The sequence below is a fragment of the Strongylocentrotus purpuratus genome, unplaced genomic scaffold (assembly GCF_000002235.5).
Source record: "Strongylocentrotus purpuratus isolate Spur 01 unplaced genomic scaffold, Spur_5.0 spur5_scaffold_17, whole genome shotgun sequence".
In the NCBI taxonomy this organism is placed as follows: domain Eukaryota; kingdom Metazoa; phylum Echinodermata; class Echinoidea; order Camarodonta; family Strongylocentrotidae; genus Strongylocentrotus; species Strongylocentrotus purpuratus.
Window position 1 is genome coordinate 19,091,419 of NW_022145602.1, and position 20,065 is coordinate 19,111,483.

General features: G+C 38.4%; 1 protein-coding gene across 1 annotated transcript; it reads left to right on the forward strand.

The window, feature by feature from the left end:
• Positions 1–1,258: 1,258 nt before the first annotated feature.
• On the forward strand, positions 1,259–19,741 carry LOC592303 (transglutaminase, nuclear; the record flags this gene model as incomplete). Its single annotated transcript, NM_001161439.1, is given in 11 exon segments — positions 1,259–1,491; positions 1,826–1,968; positions 2,790–2,997; positions 3,000–3,018; positions 5,137–5,269; positions 6,517–6,589; positions 7,148–7,356; positions 9,018–9,242; positions 11,439–11,593; positions 17,595–17,788; positions 19,038–19,741. Coding segments are annotated over 11 exon segments (1,731 nt in total), but the record flags the coding sequence as incomplete, so codon positions are not given.
• Positions 19,742–20,065: the final 324 nt, after the last annotated feature.

Sequence of the window (20,065 nt, forward strand, 5' to 3'; positions counted from 1 at the left end):
CTGATAATGATGCTGATAATGATGCTGATAATGATGCTGATGATAATGATGATGATGATAATGATGATGATAATGATGCTGATAATGATGCTGATGATAATGATGATGATGATAATGATGATGATAATGATGCTGATAATGATGCTGATGCTGATAATGATGCTGATAATGATGATGATAATAATGATGCTGATAATGATGATGATAATGATGCTGATAATGATGCTGATGATAATGATGATGATGATAATGATGATGATAATGATGCTGATAATGATGCTAATAATGATGCTGATGCTGATAATGATGCTGATAATGATGATGATAATGGTGATGATAATGATGCTGATAATGATGATGATAATGATGCTGATAATGATGATAATGATGCTGATAATGATGCTGATAATGATGCTGATAATGATGATGATAATGATGCTGATAATGATGCTGATAATGATGATGATGCTGATTGCTGATAATGATGCTGATAATGATGATTATAATGATGCTGATAATGATGCTGATAATGATGATTATAATGATGCTGATAATGATGCTGATAATGATGATGATAATGATGCTGATAATGTTGCTGATAATGATGCTGATAATGATGATAATGATAATAATGATGATGATGATAATGATGATGATGATGATGCTGATAATGATGCTGATAATGATACTGATAATGATGCTGATAATGAAGATAATGATAATGATGATAATGATGATGATAATGATGATGATGATGCTGATTGCTGATAATGATGCTGATGATGATGATAATGATGAGGATATCAATGATGATGATGCTGATTGCTGACAATGATGCTGATATAATGAAGCTTGATGATGATGATGATTATTATTAATATATTATTATTTATTATCGTTCTTATTATTATGATATTGATGTTTATTATCATTATTATGATCATCATTATTATTATCATCATTATTATTATTATTGCTTTTATATCAAAACATATATTGATCACAAATTTGCAGTTGTCATTTACCTTCTCCCCATACGTTTCTTCCTGGTTTTCAAATACTAATTAGTGTGCATCTTTTATGCTTTGCCGAGTTATGAATCTTATTCTATGAGTTTTTATCTCCACTCAGAAAAAAAATTGGGTAGTTACCAGAGGTGGGTCACGAAAATGAAGAAATAGGGAGATATTCACTACTCGGCCATGGTCTATTGGTTTTTATGTCAAGAAAAATTGTACATGTAATTTTTTTTTAAATGGCAGAACCAAGGTACTTCAGACAGGATGATCCTATCTATGTGCTTTTCAATGCCTGGTGCCGCGAAGACAGCGTCCATATGGCTGGAGATATTGAGAAGGGCGAGTACGTGCTCAACGATAATGGTTACGTCTTCATTGGATCTGCTAGGCCTGGATCTCAACACCCTCGGCCGTGGGTCTTTGGTCAGTTTGAAGATTCTGCCACCGAGGTGGTGTTTGACCTCCTGGAAAAGTAAGTATGGTAGACTTTATGGTTGTTTTTATCACGGTTTTGTAAAATTGTGGGAAAACCTGTGTTCCTGTGGAGTGCCCGTAATACACTGCCACCAATATGGTGCTGGACCTCCTAGAGAAGAAGGTTGGGTAGATTTGCTGGTATACTTGTAGATCAGTAGGTTGTTTTATTGTGGTTTTGTAAAATTTTGAGAAACCTTAATGCCTGAGGAGGACGTGAAATACATCGTCTATAATGTAGTGATGGACCAATTGCTTAAGATAAAGGTCACGTTCTTGTTTACCATGAGCGGTCTTTATATACAGGTTTCACTTGTATTTTCTTATTTCAGATGGGTTCGTGTGAACGCAAGAAGTGACCCAGTAGTGGTTTCAAGAAAGTTCACTCATCTCATCAACTACATGCCTGAGTATGGTGTACCAGAGACCAAGGTGGGATTACTGGTTGGGAACTGGAGCGGAGACTATGAAGGAGGTATGCTGTCAATCACATTTCACCTTAGAGAGCAGTTCAGAGTTTCCTAGGAGACTCTTTGGATAGATGTCTTTGGACTTTCTTGTGATCCACAAAGCTAGGAATTACATGAGCAGAAAAGGAGTTTTACCCATTTTTTAGGCAAACTGAGTGATCACTGTGTAATTAAAGGCAATTATAGAGCAGTATCCTTCTTGAGACGTCTTTGAATTTACTCGTGATTCAGAATTCTAGGAATTACACATTGATTGTACATAAGCAGAAAAGAATTAGACATAATTTCCCCATTTTCAGGCAAAGTGAGTGATTAAAGGCAGTGGGAATGAGAGATTAAGCCGTAAGGAGGTTCATACCCTTCTTGCCTGGCACTTTTTCAATAAATCTGTCCATCTAGAGTTTATGTCACATAGCTTGGGGCCATTGGGATGACAATAGGTTATCCTTAGCATATTGTGTAGCTGGCTGAAGGGTGTAAGACTGTTGTGCCATTCTGCTAAAGATAATTAATGCACACTTATGCGCAAATCAGAGGGTTGATTAAAATGCTTGTAACTTCAAAATATCTGTTTAATAGATAAAGAATTACTCAAATTAGGGACGTACTATCTAATTTTAATTCAATAACAAAGGAATCCTTCTCAGTATACAAATGTTACATGTACTACGTGTACATGTATAAAGCAATCAAAACCATAGAAATGATTCACCAGAAATGCACCGTAACAAACTTCGTTCAAAGAAGATCCCTTTCCTTTCTTGATGTCAAGAAAATAAGACAAAAATTGAAAATCAAAGTTGATAACTAATCTTAAACCTTACAGGTGAAAGCCCATCCAAGTGGACAGGCAGTACAAAGATCTACGAGACGTTTGCTGAGTCCGGTGGCAAACCTGTCAAGTACGGTCAATGCTGGGTATTCAGTGGTGTCCTGTGCACTGCCATGCGCTGTCTTGGCATTCCCTGTCGAAGCGTTACTAACTTTGCCTCTGCTCATGACACAGATGTCAGCATGACCATTGATACTGTCATCGTTCAGAGACAAATGAAGAGGTATGTACCCCAACCTTTTCATATTTAAAGACCATGTGTACTAGTTCGGCCAGAAGAGATTAGACCACCCAGCGAGGTGACTGACAGGTGGCTATCTTGTCAACTCGGCTCTCAACATGAGAAAAAGATGATCATGGGGGACCAGCAGGCACCGATTGGGGAAGTTTTCTATGTAGAGGGAGCAAGCTTAGCTACAAGTAGTACAGTGGGGCTTTAATACTTACCCACACATAATCTGAATTCTGCAAAGGACACTATTAGACTTGTAATTTGGGAATCTAATCTCTCCGCTACCAAAAATACTTTTTATGTAATTGCTTCTAGAATTTTGAACAATGTCCTATGCTTATTCGAACAAAAGCAAATCTATCTACATTTTTAAAACTAAATCAATTTTTGTGGAAGACGCAGTTGTTATGGTCCTGTTTCAAAATATGTGAGGATAAAAATAGAGAAGGAGAGTAAATAGGGAAAGTCCCATGTTATTGTAATCTGTTAACCAAACAAATTTACGTCAAATAGAACTAGAACATTGTCACCAATGGTCTAACCCATGTTATTAATTCTATAATTGACATTAAGTACATGTGCTTCCTTTCTTTTTGTCATTGCAATTGAAAAAGTTTACAGTCAGACCGCAGCGCGCGCGTTAATGAGGCTGAAAGCTGATTTTTATCAGCGATATCTGGCGATCACATAACATTTACGTCTGCTGAATTTCCATGCGCTTTTCAGTGAGATTTGTAGGGGTGTACATGTAGCTGCGTTTTTGGTCGTTAACTTCATTCAACATGGCAGCATGCAACGGAAAGTCACTCTCGAGATTTTCAGCATCAGTTTGATATGTAATTTGCCATATTTCGCAATTTGTAAACAATAATTTTCACAACTTTTATTGACGCTATTTTTGTAACATTTCAACTGCTGTTTTGACCCGGGAATTTCACTTTGGTTCCTGACTTTGGGACAAAATAAATTTGTCCACTTTGAGATTCGTTCGAAAGATGAAAAGTCACTGATCAAAAATATGTCAAAACCTAATTGACGCAAAATCATGTTCTTTTTATAATCATAGTAATTAAGACCCTAAAAACCCGGAAATTACCAATTTGTTCTTTTTATGATAGCGCGAAATTGTGTGATTTCATACTCGTGCACACTCGCCGTCTGAGCAATGGCAATGCATAACTGATTATTAAACTCCAGGGAGCTCCGCCGCGCCATCGACTAGCCGAAAAATTTTTAGAAAAATGATTAAAAAAGAAATACAGTAGATAAGAAACATCTACATGGCATGTGAGGTATTTGATCTCGGGTCCTTAGATTGTTGTCAAGACGGCTTACGCGCACGTGCATTACAGGCGCACGCCACAACGCATGGTTACCAAGATGTGTTATTCAGAATGTTAATAAACCAAAGCGAAACATATGTGACGTAGTTGACGTAGTTGACCAATCAGAACTCTCTATTATCACATCGGCAAAATTTACTACTTTTTTTAATTATTCATGAACATGAGCGTGATCTTTTTGGTTCCTGACTTTGGGACAGCGTAAAATATAATAATTTGATATCATTGTAACGAAAAATATTTATGCTTTATGCTGATTATAACATCTTCTTGACGCAAGAATGATTTCTATGTGAAAATTAGCCCTACTCTTTAGATAGATTTATCGTCGAAAAACCCCATTTCAAGGCGAAATATCTGTTTCCAAAATATATCTAACATGATTGTCATATAAATATATAGAGAGTGCAACTTCTTATCTTTAAAATAAGACCCATTTCATGAGAAATGAACAATTATAAAGGCAAAAACTGCCGATCGGGAAGACCGTCTGCACTACTCATTACGTATGCGAGACACGTAAATTCTTGCATACGTGCTGAATAAAATAGAGGGTTTCGCACCGGCTGCGCTCTGACTGTTTATGTAGTTTTCCTTGTCACTGTAATTAATATTGACATGGTTATATCGTCGTCATTGTAACTGATAGTGACACAGATATGAGGTTATTTTGTCATTGTTTAATGATGGCATTGATATAGTTTTGTCTACTTTTTGCTTTGCCACTGACATTTATCTCTGCCCTTGTCTCTGTCCTTGTATACAGATCGAGTATTTGAGCAACGATTCTGTGTGGAACTTTCATGTTTGGAATGAGGTTTATTATAGCCGTTCTGACACCATCCCTGGGATGGGTGGCTGGCAGGTCGTTGATGCTACTCCACAGGAAAGTAGCGAAGGTAAGAATTGTTATTTCAACTGATGATTTCCCCGCTGAGTGATGTAGGACCCTGCCACCTAGTCCCTGATATGTTAAGCAACCTGTCCTATTTGAATCCTGTACAATCTTTTGGAGGTGTTATTAAGTTGTTGATTGATGATTATATTTAAGTGTAAGGCATTTCATTGGCTTAACTTTACAAGAATCAACAAAGGTAAGGCTTTTCTTTCAATCCATAGTGTCCCCCTGAGTGGATGTAGGGCCCTGCCCCAACCCCCTTCAAGTCCATTACCTCGTTCTATTTAGATTCTGTACAATTCTATGTACGATTGTTCCCTACTTGTAGTTGTGAATAATTGATTATGGTGATGGTGATTTACAGCATTTATGCGATGCCGCACTTCTGTTTAAAAACATTCAAAGCAGGCATAGCATGTAATCCAATCTACCACTCAACAATGCTACAAATGGTCCTCCCTCAACGATTTTATTGACATGTAATTGCTCAGCCAATGATTTTCTAAGGAGAAATCTTCAGCAATATTTTCTGTGAGCTCAATATAGATATTATTGTTATTTTACTCCTTTGATGTCAGTTTGGAAGAAATCGTATGGGCAGTGACCTTTGTACTTGATTGATAGAACCTTAACAAAAATGATTTATGTACAGCTTTAATATATAAAATAAACAGCAGAAAACTGCACTCGGCCTTCTACTTGCTATCAGATTAGGAGTTGAAAAATAACTTAAAATGGCGCACACAGAACAAAAGTCAGACCCTAGTTTGAGCAAACACGTACAGGTAAATTGAGTACGGTAGTCAACTCACAGGTCACTTTTATCTTTAATACTCGGGAGTGTATAGGTTACAAAATATCTCTACAGAGGTAATATTTGGAGCTCATGATTTTGAATATATATTACGACATGGAACTGTTAACATAAAAAAAAAAATATATTTTGGTGATTGGTACATTTTACATTAATTGTTGAAGTGTGACCACTTTAAAGTTCTTGTTAATGCTATTGTGTATGCATATAGCTGTTTGTTCTCGTTATCAGTCTCGATGTGGTGTGACCAGCCATAAGCCCATTGCGTACTGAAACCTGGGGGTCCCTACATAAACCCTATGAGAATTAAAGAACCCAATGGTCTATAGGTTAATAATGATAAAGATGAATTATAATATAATTTGTAAAGTGACTTTTCCACAAGATACATGCACACATTAAGTGCTTGGACCCTTCTCACTCCATCCATCCAGGTGTTTTCCAGTGCGGCCCTGCTCCTGTCACAGCTATCAAGCAAGGCCTGACCTACATCAACTACGACACCAAGTAAGTCTCTCTCTTTATATTATCTATAGTTTTGGTCTTAAAATGTCAGTATGTGTTTAATACCCAGCACTAAAAAATCCTTAAATAGTCACTAGATATGGTATTTTTAGTTTAGGTTTTTATTATTAATTTCAAAGATTCAATTTAATTTGCATAATTTGATAAAAAATATCATGGTTTAAAATTGTCTGTTTGGAGCTTTTAGATAGAGTTAATACCCTTCTGGCTCTACACAGACAGTAATGCCTTACATGGAGAAATGTGCTCCATTTAACACCTCCAAAACTGAGCCACTCAAAAAGTAAGAAGAGGCACAAGCCTGGACATTACATGTAGTCAATTAAGGACTGCCATACTGGATACTCTTTGGATACAGCCTGCATGCTGAAATAGAGGGTAGAGATTGAGTGAGGGGTTTCCCAGCCATCTCCAGGGCAAGGAAGGTTCATCAAACTTTTTCAGCTACTCTAATCGGCAATAAAATGAGAAGTCTGAAATAGATAGGTAAGTAAAGCTCACTCTTGATCACAAACATACATATCTACTGTCTTTTGACAGGTTCGCCTTCGCGGAGGTCAATGCTGATCGTATCAACTGGGTTGCAACTAAGAAAGATCGTGGCCCACCGGACATGAAAACAGTGAGCATCAACACTAATGCCGTCGGTAAATACATCAGTACGAAGAAACTTCCGCTCGTTCCAGGAGGATACATCAGCCGATGGAATGCCAGGAATGACATCACTCTGGAGTACAAATATGCAGAAGGTAATAAGGAACAAAATAAATAGATAAATCAATGATGATAATAATAATAATGATAATAATGAATATATAATAATAATGTTAACAAGAAAAAGAAGAGGAGGAGGAGGAGGAGGAGGAGGAATAGGGAAAGGAATAATAATACGTCCATTAAAGGTAAAGACCAGTTTTGGAAACGCCCCCCCCCCTCCCCCCCTCAAAAAATGAAATGGGAGCTCTGATTACCAATCATGTGAAAGAATATGTTTGACTAATACGTGACGATACAAAATTTGCAAAGAGGCTACTAATTGATATCTTTGGTAAATTATTATATCTATTTGGACCTGATAGATATCGCACTTGGTCGCGCATGTGTCGCGTAATCCCATATATATCTTTCTGTGTACAGTACTTGTAAATTTACCAAGACTGGGCCAAATTTCCTATCATTTTGATGATTCCAGAACCTTGCAGTACACATCAATACTTATATGCTAGATGATCAACCTTTTCTGATCGATTCCACAACGTTTCTTTCACAATGCAATCGCATGACCATAACTGGTCTTTATCTTTAATATAGCGCAGCTAATATGCAAATATACACTACTGCACATACTACAAATTATTATTTCCCCAGCTGTAGCTGAGCTACCATGATAAGGCGCTTAAGCATTCAAATAATTTCTTCCTATCAGGTAACCATTTTGTTCACCTGGGTGGATAGTGGCAAATGTAGACTAATGTCTTGCCAAAGGATATGGCTATGGCATGACTTGAACTGTGAACCATGTGAGCCACAGTCCAGTAACGTATCCACTAGACCACAACATCTTAACCACAGATTAATGCTAAACTGGAGGTGTAAATGGAACATAACAGATATGGCGAGGTATTTTACTATATTGTCTTTTATAGCAAGTACAGCCAATTTATATCAGGTTGACTTTCCTACTTAGTAGTACTTAACTTGGTACTTGGTTGGGTAATCCCTTTGGCAGCTCACTCAGGAAGCTATACTGGGATGGTAGGTGAGGCGAGTAACTGCAAGGAGTGTCATGAATTGCAGAAATGGTGTGTGGACAAAGCACTCATTAATTTACAGTAAAATATGCTAAGTCCAGTGCAAGTAAAAACCAAGCTAATCAGCTTAAATGATGTGGAAACCAACAGGGGGCTGCATCATTCTGATGGAGGGTAGAGCTGCCTCCTTGAAGTTGGTCATTCCTGTTGCATTAACTGCTGAGCCTGGCAGATGATTCCAGATCCTTATTGCTCTTGGGTAGTATGAGAACTTGAAGGAGTCAATAGTTGCAACAGGAATTGCATACTTCAGGTTGTGGTCGTGTCTTCCGAAGTATGTAGCAGGGATAACAATAGTTGGTGCAGGTATGGAGACAAGACGGTGATGGATCTTGTAGAGAAGGGTGCATTGGTCGAGGATTCGTCGTGTATGAAGTGTGTCCCACCCTAGAGCTGCCACAAGAGCTGATGGTGATGTGTGTATCTGTAGTCACGGTACACAAAGCGAGCCGCTCTTTGTACTTGCTCTAGCATTTTTGTGACCGTGACGCTGTGTGGGTTCCAAGCCTCAGAGGCATACTCCAATTGAGGGCGTACTAACAAACTGACATTAGCATCCATTCATAACGTGTACCTATGAATCTATTTATTCATACTAGGATCTGTTGAGGAGCGCAACGCGGTTGAACGTGCCATTTCTTATGGCACCAGACCCAACACCTATCGGGAGGATGTGAAGACAGACGACATTGAGATGGCGATTGTCTTGGATGAGAAGATCTCTGTCGGCAGTGATTTTGAGCTCAAGGTAGCAGTCAATAACAAGAGCTCTGTGTCTCGTGTCATCTCCCTGACTATGAATGCTCATATGTGCTACTACACAGGTCAGTACATGCAGGGTTCTTTATAGGCAGGTGGTCTTAATGTACAGGTTTCCTTTAGTACAATGAGAAACCTTTTTCAAGGGAAACAAAAAATGTGGTCTTTGTGGAAAGGTGGTCACTAAAGCAGGTTTGACTATATATAGATGCACATAATAACATATATACATTAGTACAAAAAGACAAACTCAATAAAATAATTTTGAGATAACGAAAACAATAACATAACTATGAGTGGACCTTCGACTGCCCGCAATTGAAAAGGATGCCTCCGCCATAGAACAATTTTATAAAACCAAAACAGAAGCAATTTTTTGATTTCAAGTTTGATTGTAATCCATTAACAGGCTCTCAGAATATCGCGATTACAAGCTATTTTTCGTACATGTATGACCCTTTGATCTTTGACCTTATGGCCCTAAAATCTAATCAGTTCATTGGCACTGCAACATACAAACATGTCTATTTCATTTCCGATAGGTGCGGTATGACGCCACATATCAAGCAGGTCAAAATCATCTATTATTTCCATATTTACTACATCTTGGATGGTTTTGAAATGTTTTAGGAAATTTATAATTTCTTGGCTCCAAAACTGTATTAAAATCTCCAGCTGTCACATAGGAACCCTCACCATGTTTGAATAACAAAGAGTGAAAATCATCAAAGAAAAGTCTATCGTCATTGTTTGGACCATATATATTTCCCACTGTTAACACCATATTATTTAATTTTTAAATTACTAATAAAATTTGCCCCTTGTCCTCCTTAAAAGTATTCACAATATCAAAAGAAGCAGATGGTTTGAAAAGAATGCATACTCCAGCACTTTCTGATGTTCCGTGATTAAAAATAATTTTGTATCCCCATTCATGTTTCCATCTCCGCTCTGACTTTATTGTCGAGTGGGTTTCTTGTAAAAGTATTAGATTGAAGTTGAGATGCCTGATCCAATTACAAACACATCTTCTCTTGAAATCGTTTCCCAATCCTGTCACACTCAAGGGATCAAATTGTTATATCTATGAAATCATCCATATCAATATGAAACAGTTGTATTTAGGTATCAGTCGTGACCTTCGGTATTGAGATATCTTCAAATGTGGTAAAAGTGAAAATAAGATATATTGTAAATTGCGTTTAGGCCTAGACTTATAAGCAAACAAACACATAAACCTTACAAATAAATAAATATAAAAGAGAACAAGGAAAATGGCAGGACGACCACTTTCCGTCTACCTGACATAATTGTTAAGCACAGGAGAGGAGCTACGGATATAGAAGATAATATAGTTGTTGGTACATTGCTATGACACAGTAAAGTTGCTTCATGGTTATACATCATGATTTGTTTTAATATTGAATCACACAAAATTTAAAGAAATTGGTTTTGATTATATAGCACAGAATGATAATTTTTCTGCAAAAAGAAATGCTGCAAAAAGAAATATTACTACAAGCACTATGAATATGACAGACAAAGAAAGCGGACAAAATATACAGTTCCTCAGGTAGACAAAGGAACATCCCTTCACTGCTATTATGTAAAAATGTGTAGAACAGGTGAATATGCATGTGACACCTGTACTGACACCTGTACATAATAGCAGTGAAGGGATGTTCCGTTGTCTACCTGAGCAACTGTATATTTTGTCCGCTTTTTTTGTTGGTCATGTTCATAGTGAAGATACCTAACATAGAATTTCTTCACTTATGCAATATAAATTCTGATAATCAGTAAAGAACCTTTCTAAATATTGTAAAATCATGATTTTAAAGTTGGATAGAATTAGTTTTTTTTTCAAAGTATTAGATTTACATAAGTTATTTTTAATATCTTGCCTTCAAGTTATTGTGTATGCCAAACAGTCTTTCTTTTCCAAGATATTTTTGTTGTTGGAAAATATCTTTGTACCATTCATCTGTATTTCCTAGACCCATGTGGGTCTGTTTAAGAATTTAAACAAACATCAAATTTTGCCAAAATGCACAAAATTCACTGATTTGTTTGCATTTCTACTCTTTTGTGTGTGAAGGTACATATATGTGAGCCAAGTATATGTCAATTGGACAATAAAATCGAAATTGAAATTGAAATTCATATGAATAAAATTGAAAAGAATCCAGTCAAGAAAATGTACACAAAATTTTTACTGACCTTTACATATCTTATACATTTTTTCTTTATTTTCTGTGAAGGTGTGTTGGCTAAGAAGATCACAAGCCTACGTAAGGAATTAACAGTCCCTGCTGGCAAGTCTGAACATGTTATTGAGATGATTAGGGCTGAGATCTACTCAAGCTGTCTGGTCGATCAGGCCTGCATCAAGTTCTACGTCTACGGCAAAGTCAAGGTAAGAAAAAAAGAATTTTATAGGAATATAGCAACCTGGGCTGGGTCTCACGAAACCGTCACTAAAAATACTACAAATTGAGCAACATTCCATTGAAATACGTGTTAAACTCAATACACGCATTTCAATAGGATGTCGCTCAACTTGTACTCATGACGGTTTCCTGAGACGCAGCCCTGTATTATAGGGAGCCCTATGTCAGCGACCATACAGATTCGATTTTAAAATGACTCAAGAAATATTTCTGGTATTACTGGATGATTATCATAAGTTAGGTCTTGGTATCTTGGTATTTCGAAGAGTAGATGTGCACTCAAAGAAAAAGTAAAATTTGAACAAGTACTATGTTATTAAGAGACTGCAATGACATTTCAAGTCATCTGGTCATCGGGTTGGGTGGTCGCTGTACCTGACCTTTCGTGAAAACATGCCCCTTTATTCACAAAATGTCGGGGGTAATGTTTGTGAAATCTACAAATGGTCTTGTCGAATTTGGCTCGGTGTAAAAATGCGGTTAGCATTTGATGTAACATTGGCGGCTTTCTGCTTTGTATCAGAGTATCAAGCTGCTTATTGATGTTCTCCCAGACTATTTATACCGCAATAGTGATCGACGATCAACTCTTTGCAAAGCGCGCGCTTCTCTGAATGTGATGGTGCGGTTAGCATATGATACATGGGCGGCTTTCTGCTTTGTATCAAGGTATCAAAGTATCAAGCACACAAAAAAGTGAAATTGTTGGAAATATTCATTTGTAGGAAATTACATTTTAGAGTAGTCATTGCCACATTTAAAATGTCCATCAATCTTCAGAAGGGACGTGTGAAGTGGGGGCGGGGGGGGGGGGGGGCGGAGGACTCACGGCATGATATGTTATCTTCTTCTTTCTTTTTTTTTTGGGGGGGGGGCTGCTGTGATGACTTTTCTTTTTATTTAGTGATTACACCATCGAGCCACAACTCGGCCTATAATTGTTCATGGCCAAACTACTCGATTTTAGACATTCTTTTTCCCAGAAGTTTGCTCAGTGTACCAGTATCATTTGCTTAGACAAAGGCATATGAGGGGGAGGCAGCCGGGTCATTACGAAGGATGCACCCCCTCCCCCCGTCTCCGCTCGGCAATATTCGGGCAAAAGGTCCCAATTCCGGGCAGTAAGGTAAATAAAAGTTACAGAAAGAAGAAAATAAAGCAGCGCTGAAATTAATGAAATTTTACCTCTGACATTTTTACCTCTGACATTTTTACCTCTGACATTTTTACCTCTGACATTTTTTCCTCTGCATTTTTTCCTCTGACATTTTTACCTCTGACATTTTTACCTCTGACATTTTTACCTCTGACATTTTTACTCTGACATTTTTACCTCTGACATTTTCACCTCTGACATTTTTCCTCTGACATTTTTACCCTGACACTTTTAACTCTGACATTTTTACCTCTGACATTTTTACCTCTGACATTTTACCTCTGACATTTTTCCTCTGACATTTTACCTGGCACCTCGAATTACCTGACACCATTACGAAAAGCTCTCATTAAAACTATACCCCACACTTTAACACAGGAGTCTATGTAATCTGATGCGGTGCCAGGACCCCATTTTCGTTTCTCTTGTTCAGACTTTGAGAGAGCTTCTACGTTAACACAGAAGTCAATGTAATTTTGATGGGGTGCCACTACCCATTTTCGTGTCTCTCGTTAAAAACTTGGACAGAGCCTTGAGGCTTTGAATGAGAGATTAAGATATTGGATTGCAGCTGGACTCTTCATCATCTTACGTAATACTAGTGTAAACAAACTCTTACTGGGGCTCTGCCTGAAAGGAAATGAGAAGTAGGAAATAAGTATTTTACTTGTTTTAAGATATTTTCATGTCCAAAAGTCACTGATAAGTTAGATGAAGACCAAAATAAAAGTTCTTTTTTTTTGCTCTCTTCAGATTTTCATCTGAAATTTGTTAATTTTGCATACTTTGTGAGTATATTTGACTAGTTGATCTTAGTGACATTTGTTCTTGATGTTGAGTGACAATTCTGACGTACTTTTTGAGATCATTCGTGTTTGCAATCATGCATTTTCACCTTTGGATATTTTCACATCAAATTGTGAACATATTGTTTGCTGTTTGTACGTGCCTATGCATAGCACTTGATGTGGTAGTCCATCCGTCTACGCTGTCTCTTAACATGGTTCGCTGCACTTACTCCCGTGAGGAGCTCTTGTGTCTAGGGCGAAGCTTTGACAATGAAATTCAGGCTAAGCTTCTTAGTGCACATGAATGGAATTTTTTCAAAGAGTTTGGAATCGCTCGGAGAACTAAGCGTGGCTACCGAGGAGGGGTAATGAGGCGTAAGTTCAACATTCCTGTACTCATTCAGACTAGATATACTAATGTTTCTCGTGGAATATCGACGCGGGATACTGGTGGACTCATACACCTTACTGGAACTCCTCCTTCTGTCACTGAATGTCCTCCTGAGAGAAGAGTTCGAATAGGTCATTGGAATTCCAGATCTATGAACAATAAGACCACCATCATTTGTGACCTTATCATTGGCAACGACCTTGACGTACTCATCGTCACCGAGTCCTGGCTTAGGGGCGACCATCGCGACAACCATACCCTTGCCGACATTACGGCAACGCTACGTAATTATGAGATAGTGCACAAACCTCGTACGACCAGTTCTGGCGGAGGCATCTGCATTATCCATCGTTCCGCGGTCAAAGTGAGTCTTCCAGACTTTAGTATAAACTATGAATCATTCGAGATGATGGACTTTACTATTCAGTCTAACGGTGCATCAGTGTTTCACATTTATGCTATCTATAGACCACCTCCATCATCGAAGAACAAACTAAGTTTTTCTTTGTTCTTGAACGAATTTTCCTCTTTGATGGAATCTGTCGCAGTTGTTGATAACATCCCAATGCTTGTTGGTGACTTTAACATCCATGTAGACGAGTTAAACGCCGTGCAGAGCGGACGATGACGAAATCAGGCCTAGAGATTCACAAGCAGATATATCAACAACTCTGCAAGTCCTACAATGACAAGCTTGTGGAGTCCAAATCCCAGTTCATGGTGGCGGAGGTGGAAGAGTGTGACACGAAACAACTTTTCAAGTTCGTCCAAAAGTTGTCTTGCCCAGATCTGGTTCCTGTGCTTCCGGATCGTGACTCAGATGAGACCCTGGCAAATGACTTTGGCGAGTTCTTTCAGAAGAAAATCCAACAAATCATGTCAGGGTTCAACTTGTCCTCTCGTCACATAGGGGAAATTCCTTCGTGGGTTAGTGAATTTTCTTCTTTCGAACCAGTGTCTGAAATTCAAGTTAGAAAAGTGATCAATGCCATGGCTTCTAAACATTGCAAGCTGGATCCTCTTCCAACATGGCTGGTCAAGTGTTGTATGGATGAACTGTTGCCAGTTATCACTTCCATCATAAACGGCTCGTTGTCTTCTGGGAGTGTTCCTGACAGCTTCAAGGTAGCCCGTGTTGTGCCCTTGCTGAAGAAGCGTAGTTTGGATCACAATGACCTCAGGAACTATAGACCTGTTTCTAACCTGATGTTCCTTGCGAAAGTTCTTGAAAGAGTTGCTAGCTTCCAGTTGAAAGCATATCTAGAGAAGAATTGCTTGTTTCCCAAGATGCAGTCGGCCTATCGCTCGTCCTACTCTACTGAAACAGCACTGTTGAAAGTGATGAACGATCTGTTACTGGCTGTCGACAGGGGTTATGAAGCAATACTGGTTCTACTGGACTACAGTGCTGCTTTCGATACCATTGACCATGTGAATTTGATTGAAATCCTTGAACGTGACTACGGCATCAGGGATGTAGCTCGACAGTGGCTGGTCTCCTATCTAAAAAATCGGAGACAGAAGATTGTAGTTAACGATGCTGTTTCCAAGTCTTTTCATCTCTCCCAGGGTATTCCTCAGGGATCGGTCATTGGTCCTTTGGCGTTTGTACTGTACACTGGCCCTCTATCGCAAGTCATCAATGCCCATCAAGGAATCCTACATACCATGTACGCAGATGACACTCAGTTGTATGCCGTCATCAGACCCGAGGAACATGACGTCGGACTTCAAAAGCTACAGCAGTGTATAGCAGATGTTAAGGAATGGTCACTACAGAACAATCTTCAACTTAATGACTCTAAGACTGAGGTCATCCATGTCTTCTCCAGGTTCAGAGGTGCTCGGATTCTCCCTGTTCTGCAGATTGGCGATGGAACGTCTATCGCATGTGTTGAGGCCTCTCGTGATCTCGGTATTATTCTTGATAAGAATCTCACCATGGCTGACCACATGCGTTCGAAGTCTCGAGCAGCAGCTTTTGGAATCTCCAAGGTAGGTAAAATAAGAAAGTACCTGACGGCCAGCGCAACTGAACGATTAGTCCACGCATTCGTGTCATCACACCTTGACTACTGCAACAGTTTATTTTACGGCTTACCAGACTCTCATGTTCTACCTCTTCAACGAATTCAGAATGCTGCAGCTCGTTTAATAACCCGTTCCAGAAAATACGATAACATTACCCCTGTCCTCCGCTCTCTTCACTGGCTTCACGTCTCTCAACGCATTACCTTCAAAATCCTGATCCTAACTTACAAAGCCCAACATGAACTTGCTCCAATTTACATCACAGAACTAATCTTACCAAAGACCCAGACAACCTCTATAAGACTTCGCTCATCCACCTATGCTCATCTGCAACTGGCCCCGGGTCCAAGAACTCGAACACGATATGGAGACCGTGCCTTCAGCGTAGCTGCCCCGAGGCTCTGGAACAGACTTCCTCTAGAGATTCGGGAATCTCCTTCGTTAGATTCTTTTAAATCCTCCCTTAAGACATTCCTTTTTAATTCTCCCTGTTAATCCTCCCTGTTAGTCTGTAGCTTGAATGTGTTTTGCACGGTAGACGTAATGTAATTGCCTTAATATGAATTTGTGATGTTTCGCTCTAAAATTAATTTGTATTCTATTGTATCTATATGTATTGACTAGATGTATCTGTGCTTATGTATGTATTTCGAATTAATTGTAGGTTGATTAGTATATATTAATTATAGTTATTGAATGTATTATTATCTAAGTACAACTTTGTAAAGCGCTTAGAAACATTGTAATAAGCGCTATATAAATATAATGTATTCTTATTAAAGTTCGAACGAAGCAAAATGACCCATAATTGGCGATATAACAACAATTTGAACTCTGGCAGTGAACTTGTTAAACTAGCTAGCGCATACATGTGTCTCTTTCTCCCTTCTCCCTTCATTTCCCCCTCTACCATGCTTATCTCTCTCTCTCTCTCTCTCTCATCAATGGGGGTTTCAATTTTAAACTACGAGTTTTTGTAATGCTTTGTAGAAACCCTACGGCAAAACTACAAAAGGTTGCATTCGTAATGTGCTTCTTCACATGACCTTCTACTTTCGTTTTGCGAAAGGACGTGTAACATGACTCCCCCCCCCCCCTCAACAGGACACGATGACCCGATGACAGGAAGCAAGCTTACCCCACCTAGAGTGTGGCTTACCAAAGGAAATAGTCATGTTGCAGGGATTCAAATCCTGAATACCTTGATCCACAATCTGAGGACTTTACCACTAAACCATTTTTCACAAGGATGAACAACATTAAGGTAGCATAAAAAGACACGTCTGGTATGCTTAGAGGCCCAACAATAAATAAAAAGTTGTCATTTGACATATCAAAATTACATTTTTGGGTAACTATGAAGTCTAATCAAGGTGAAAGAGATATTAACTAGTAAGACCCGTGTTCTAAAAATATGGGTCTATTACAATGCCATAACATTATTATTTTCAACAATTATTCATTTGTGTACGAGACCTGTGTTTTCATGCCACCATATTCTGCCAAGCTACCTTAGAAATATTTGAAATCCATGACTCCTTTTGTACTTGTTTGATTGGTTATGTGTATGTATATGTTATATTATGTTTGTTTACTTTCAGGAAACCTCCCAACAAACCGTGAGTCAGGACACTGTGTACCTCACCCCACCGGAGATGAAGACTGAGTTCAAGGTCGTAGGTCACGAGGTCGAAGCTGTGGTTGAGTTTGTGAATCCCTTGCCTATCACGCTCACTAACTGTACAATCACCTTCGAGGGTGCTCGTCTCCTTCGCTCTATGACACTCTACGCCAAGTAAGTACATTCGCCAAACAAACTAAAGAAATGTCAATATATTTCTGACGATGAAGAAAGAACCCCCTCCCACACTGACCCCAAGCATTTCCTTCAGTTTTTATTCTTATAACATTCTGTGCACCATGTCATGTCTTTCACAAGTCCAAATATTGAGCCACTCAATATCATACACCCACTTGCCAGCATTTTGAACTGCTGGGATGACAGCAATGTTTATTTGCTAATTCGGTCTGGACATCTCACAATTCAAGACCTCTAGTCTAGCACTGCCCTGAATGTTCTTGACATGAGCATGTGGTCCCTCCCCGCAAGTCAAAGAAATCTGACTTTCACATATGTACTACATGTACCTTGCTCATTTTTTCCCGTTTTCAATATCTGAGCTCGCTTGGTGGTGTGTATACAGTGCACATCACAGGGACCTGGGATGCATGGGTATGATAATGAGAGAGAGGGAGAGAGAAGAATGAGGATAGCATAGGCTTGTATTGTATAAACAAAATCAATGTGTAGTGCGTGCTTTGACAGCTTACGATTACACATTGCTGTCTCATTTGAATTTGTGATATTAATTCAATGCTTTTTCTTTGGAACCGTTCTGTTAATTTGATTGACTTGGATGATTATTCGACTTAAAAAAAAAAATCATGTAATACAGCGGATTGACACACTTCTAAACAGAAAAATTTAGACTTGTTATGTATATCATCAACTCAAGAGGTTACTCAACACATGCAACATTGGCTTGTGTGAGGTTGAGGTTTACTATGTGCTCACCTACAAAATCCTTCTGATCATATACCATGCCTTGAAGTTCTCCTCGCCACAGTACATGTACATCTCTTCTCTACTCAACTTTCGCAAGCCTGGTCGTTCTGGTCTGCGTTCTGCCAATACATCAACTCTGATCATCCCTAAGACCAGACGATCATGGGGAGATCGGGCATTTGCCTCAGCAGCTCCCCGATTGTGGAACAGTCTCCCTAACACACTTAAGGACTGTAAATCAGTAGATCATTTCAAGGCCAGTCTGAAAACTTATCTAATGGCCAACTTTAACTAATATCATCTTTTTTTACCATGTATAATGTAATTTAAGTATAATTGTATCTATATATATTATGTAGCTCATTGTAGGCGCCTTGAGCACCCTCTGGGTGGATATGTTGCGCGTTATAAATGTCTGTATTAGGTATTATTATTATTACTATTAAACATATTTCTCTTTGTTGTATTTTCTTCTCAGTGATGTTCCTTCAAAGGGCAACTTCAAACAGAAGGTCAAGTTCTCACCCCGAGAGAAGGGAAAGAGAACTCTCGTCATAGACTTTGACTCCAAACAAATTGGCAACATCACTGATGTCGTCGAAATAGAGATCCCATAAGATACTAGACCTGGGACCTTCCCTTGCCGGGTAGAAACAGATACTCCATAATGGAATGAATAGCAACTACCTGGGTGCACCGGAACAAAAGTTTGAACAGATCTTTGACAGGTTTGATATTTCCCAGGAATGATGCAAACCTTCCATGTATTTTATTCATTGTGTATAGAAATACAGATCCATGGTCTACATTATTTCTTTGGGAAAAACATAATGTCTTCAGAACTTTACTTATTTTTGTTCCTATTCCCCATGCAATTCCCTTCATTCTGTTTTGACAGTATTTGTAAAAGTATGGTTAAGACATGTAGTAGATTTTGAGTGACTTTGTTGACATTTAATATTTTATTCGCTTCTTTCAAGACGATGTAGTTCGAGTAAGTAGGCTTACACATTGTGTTCTTCTTAGCTGTTATACATACAGGTACTTTACTGATAGAGTAAGAAAAGGATTATTCAAGTGTAGAGAAAATAGAATGTAGTAATTTAGGGCTATAAGCCTTTGTCAAGTAATATGAATTAGTGATAGTTATGTGGTTAAAGCTGGTATTGTTTGATATACCATCTGTAAAGGGATGGAAGATGAACAAGAAATATGTTAAAATCATGAATATTGTGAGCTTCTAGTACTTGTTCCTTTGTGGTCATATGATGGCACCTTCAAAATGAACACAATTTTAAGAATGTCAATTCTAAGATTGATTGATTGACAGCTGAAATAGGCCAACTATTTAATATTAGATTTATCTCTCTTACTTCACAAATGTGGTCACAAGAACTATGGCTTAACATGTCAGGGAAAATACTTAATAGTTTGCCTCAATAACTCCTTTGCCTTGCCTTGGAATGTTATGGGAATATGGTCTTTATTTGTTGCTAAATCATTCAA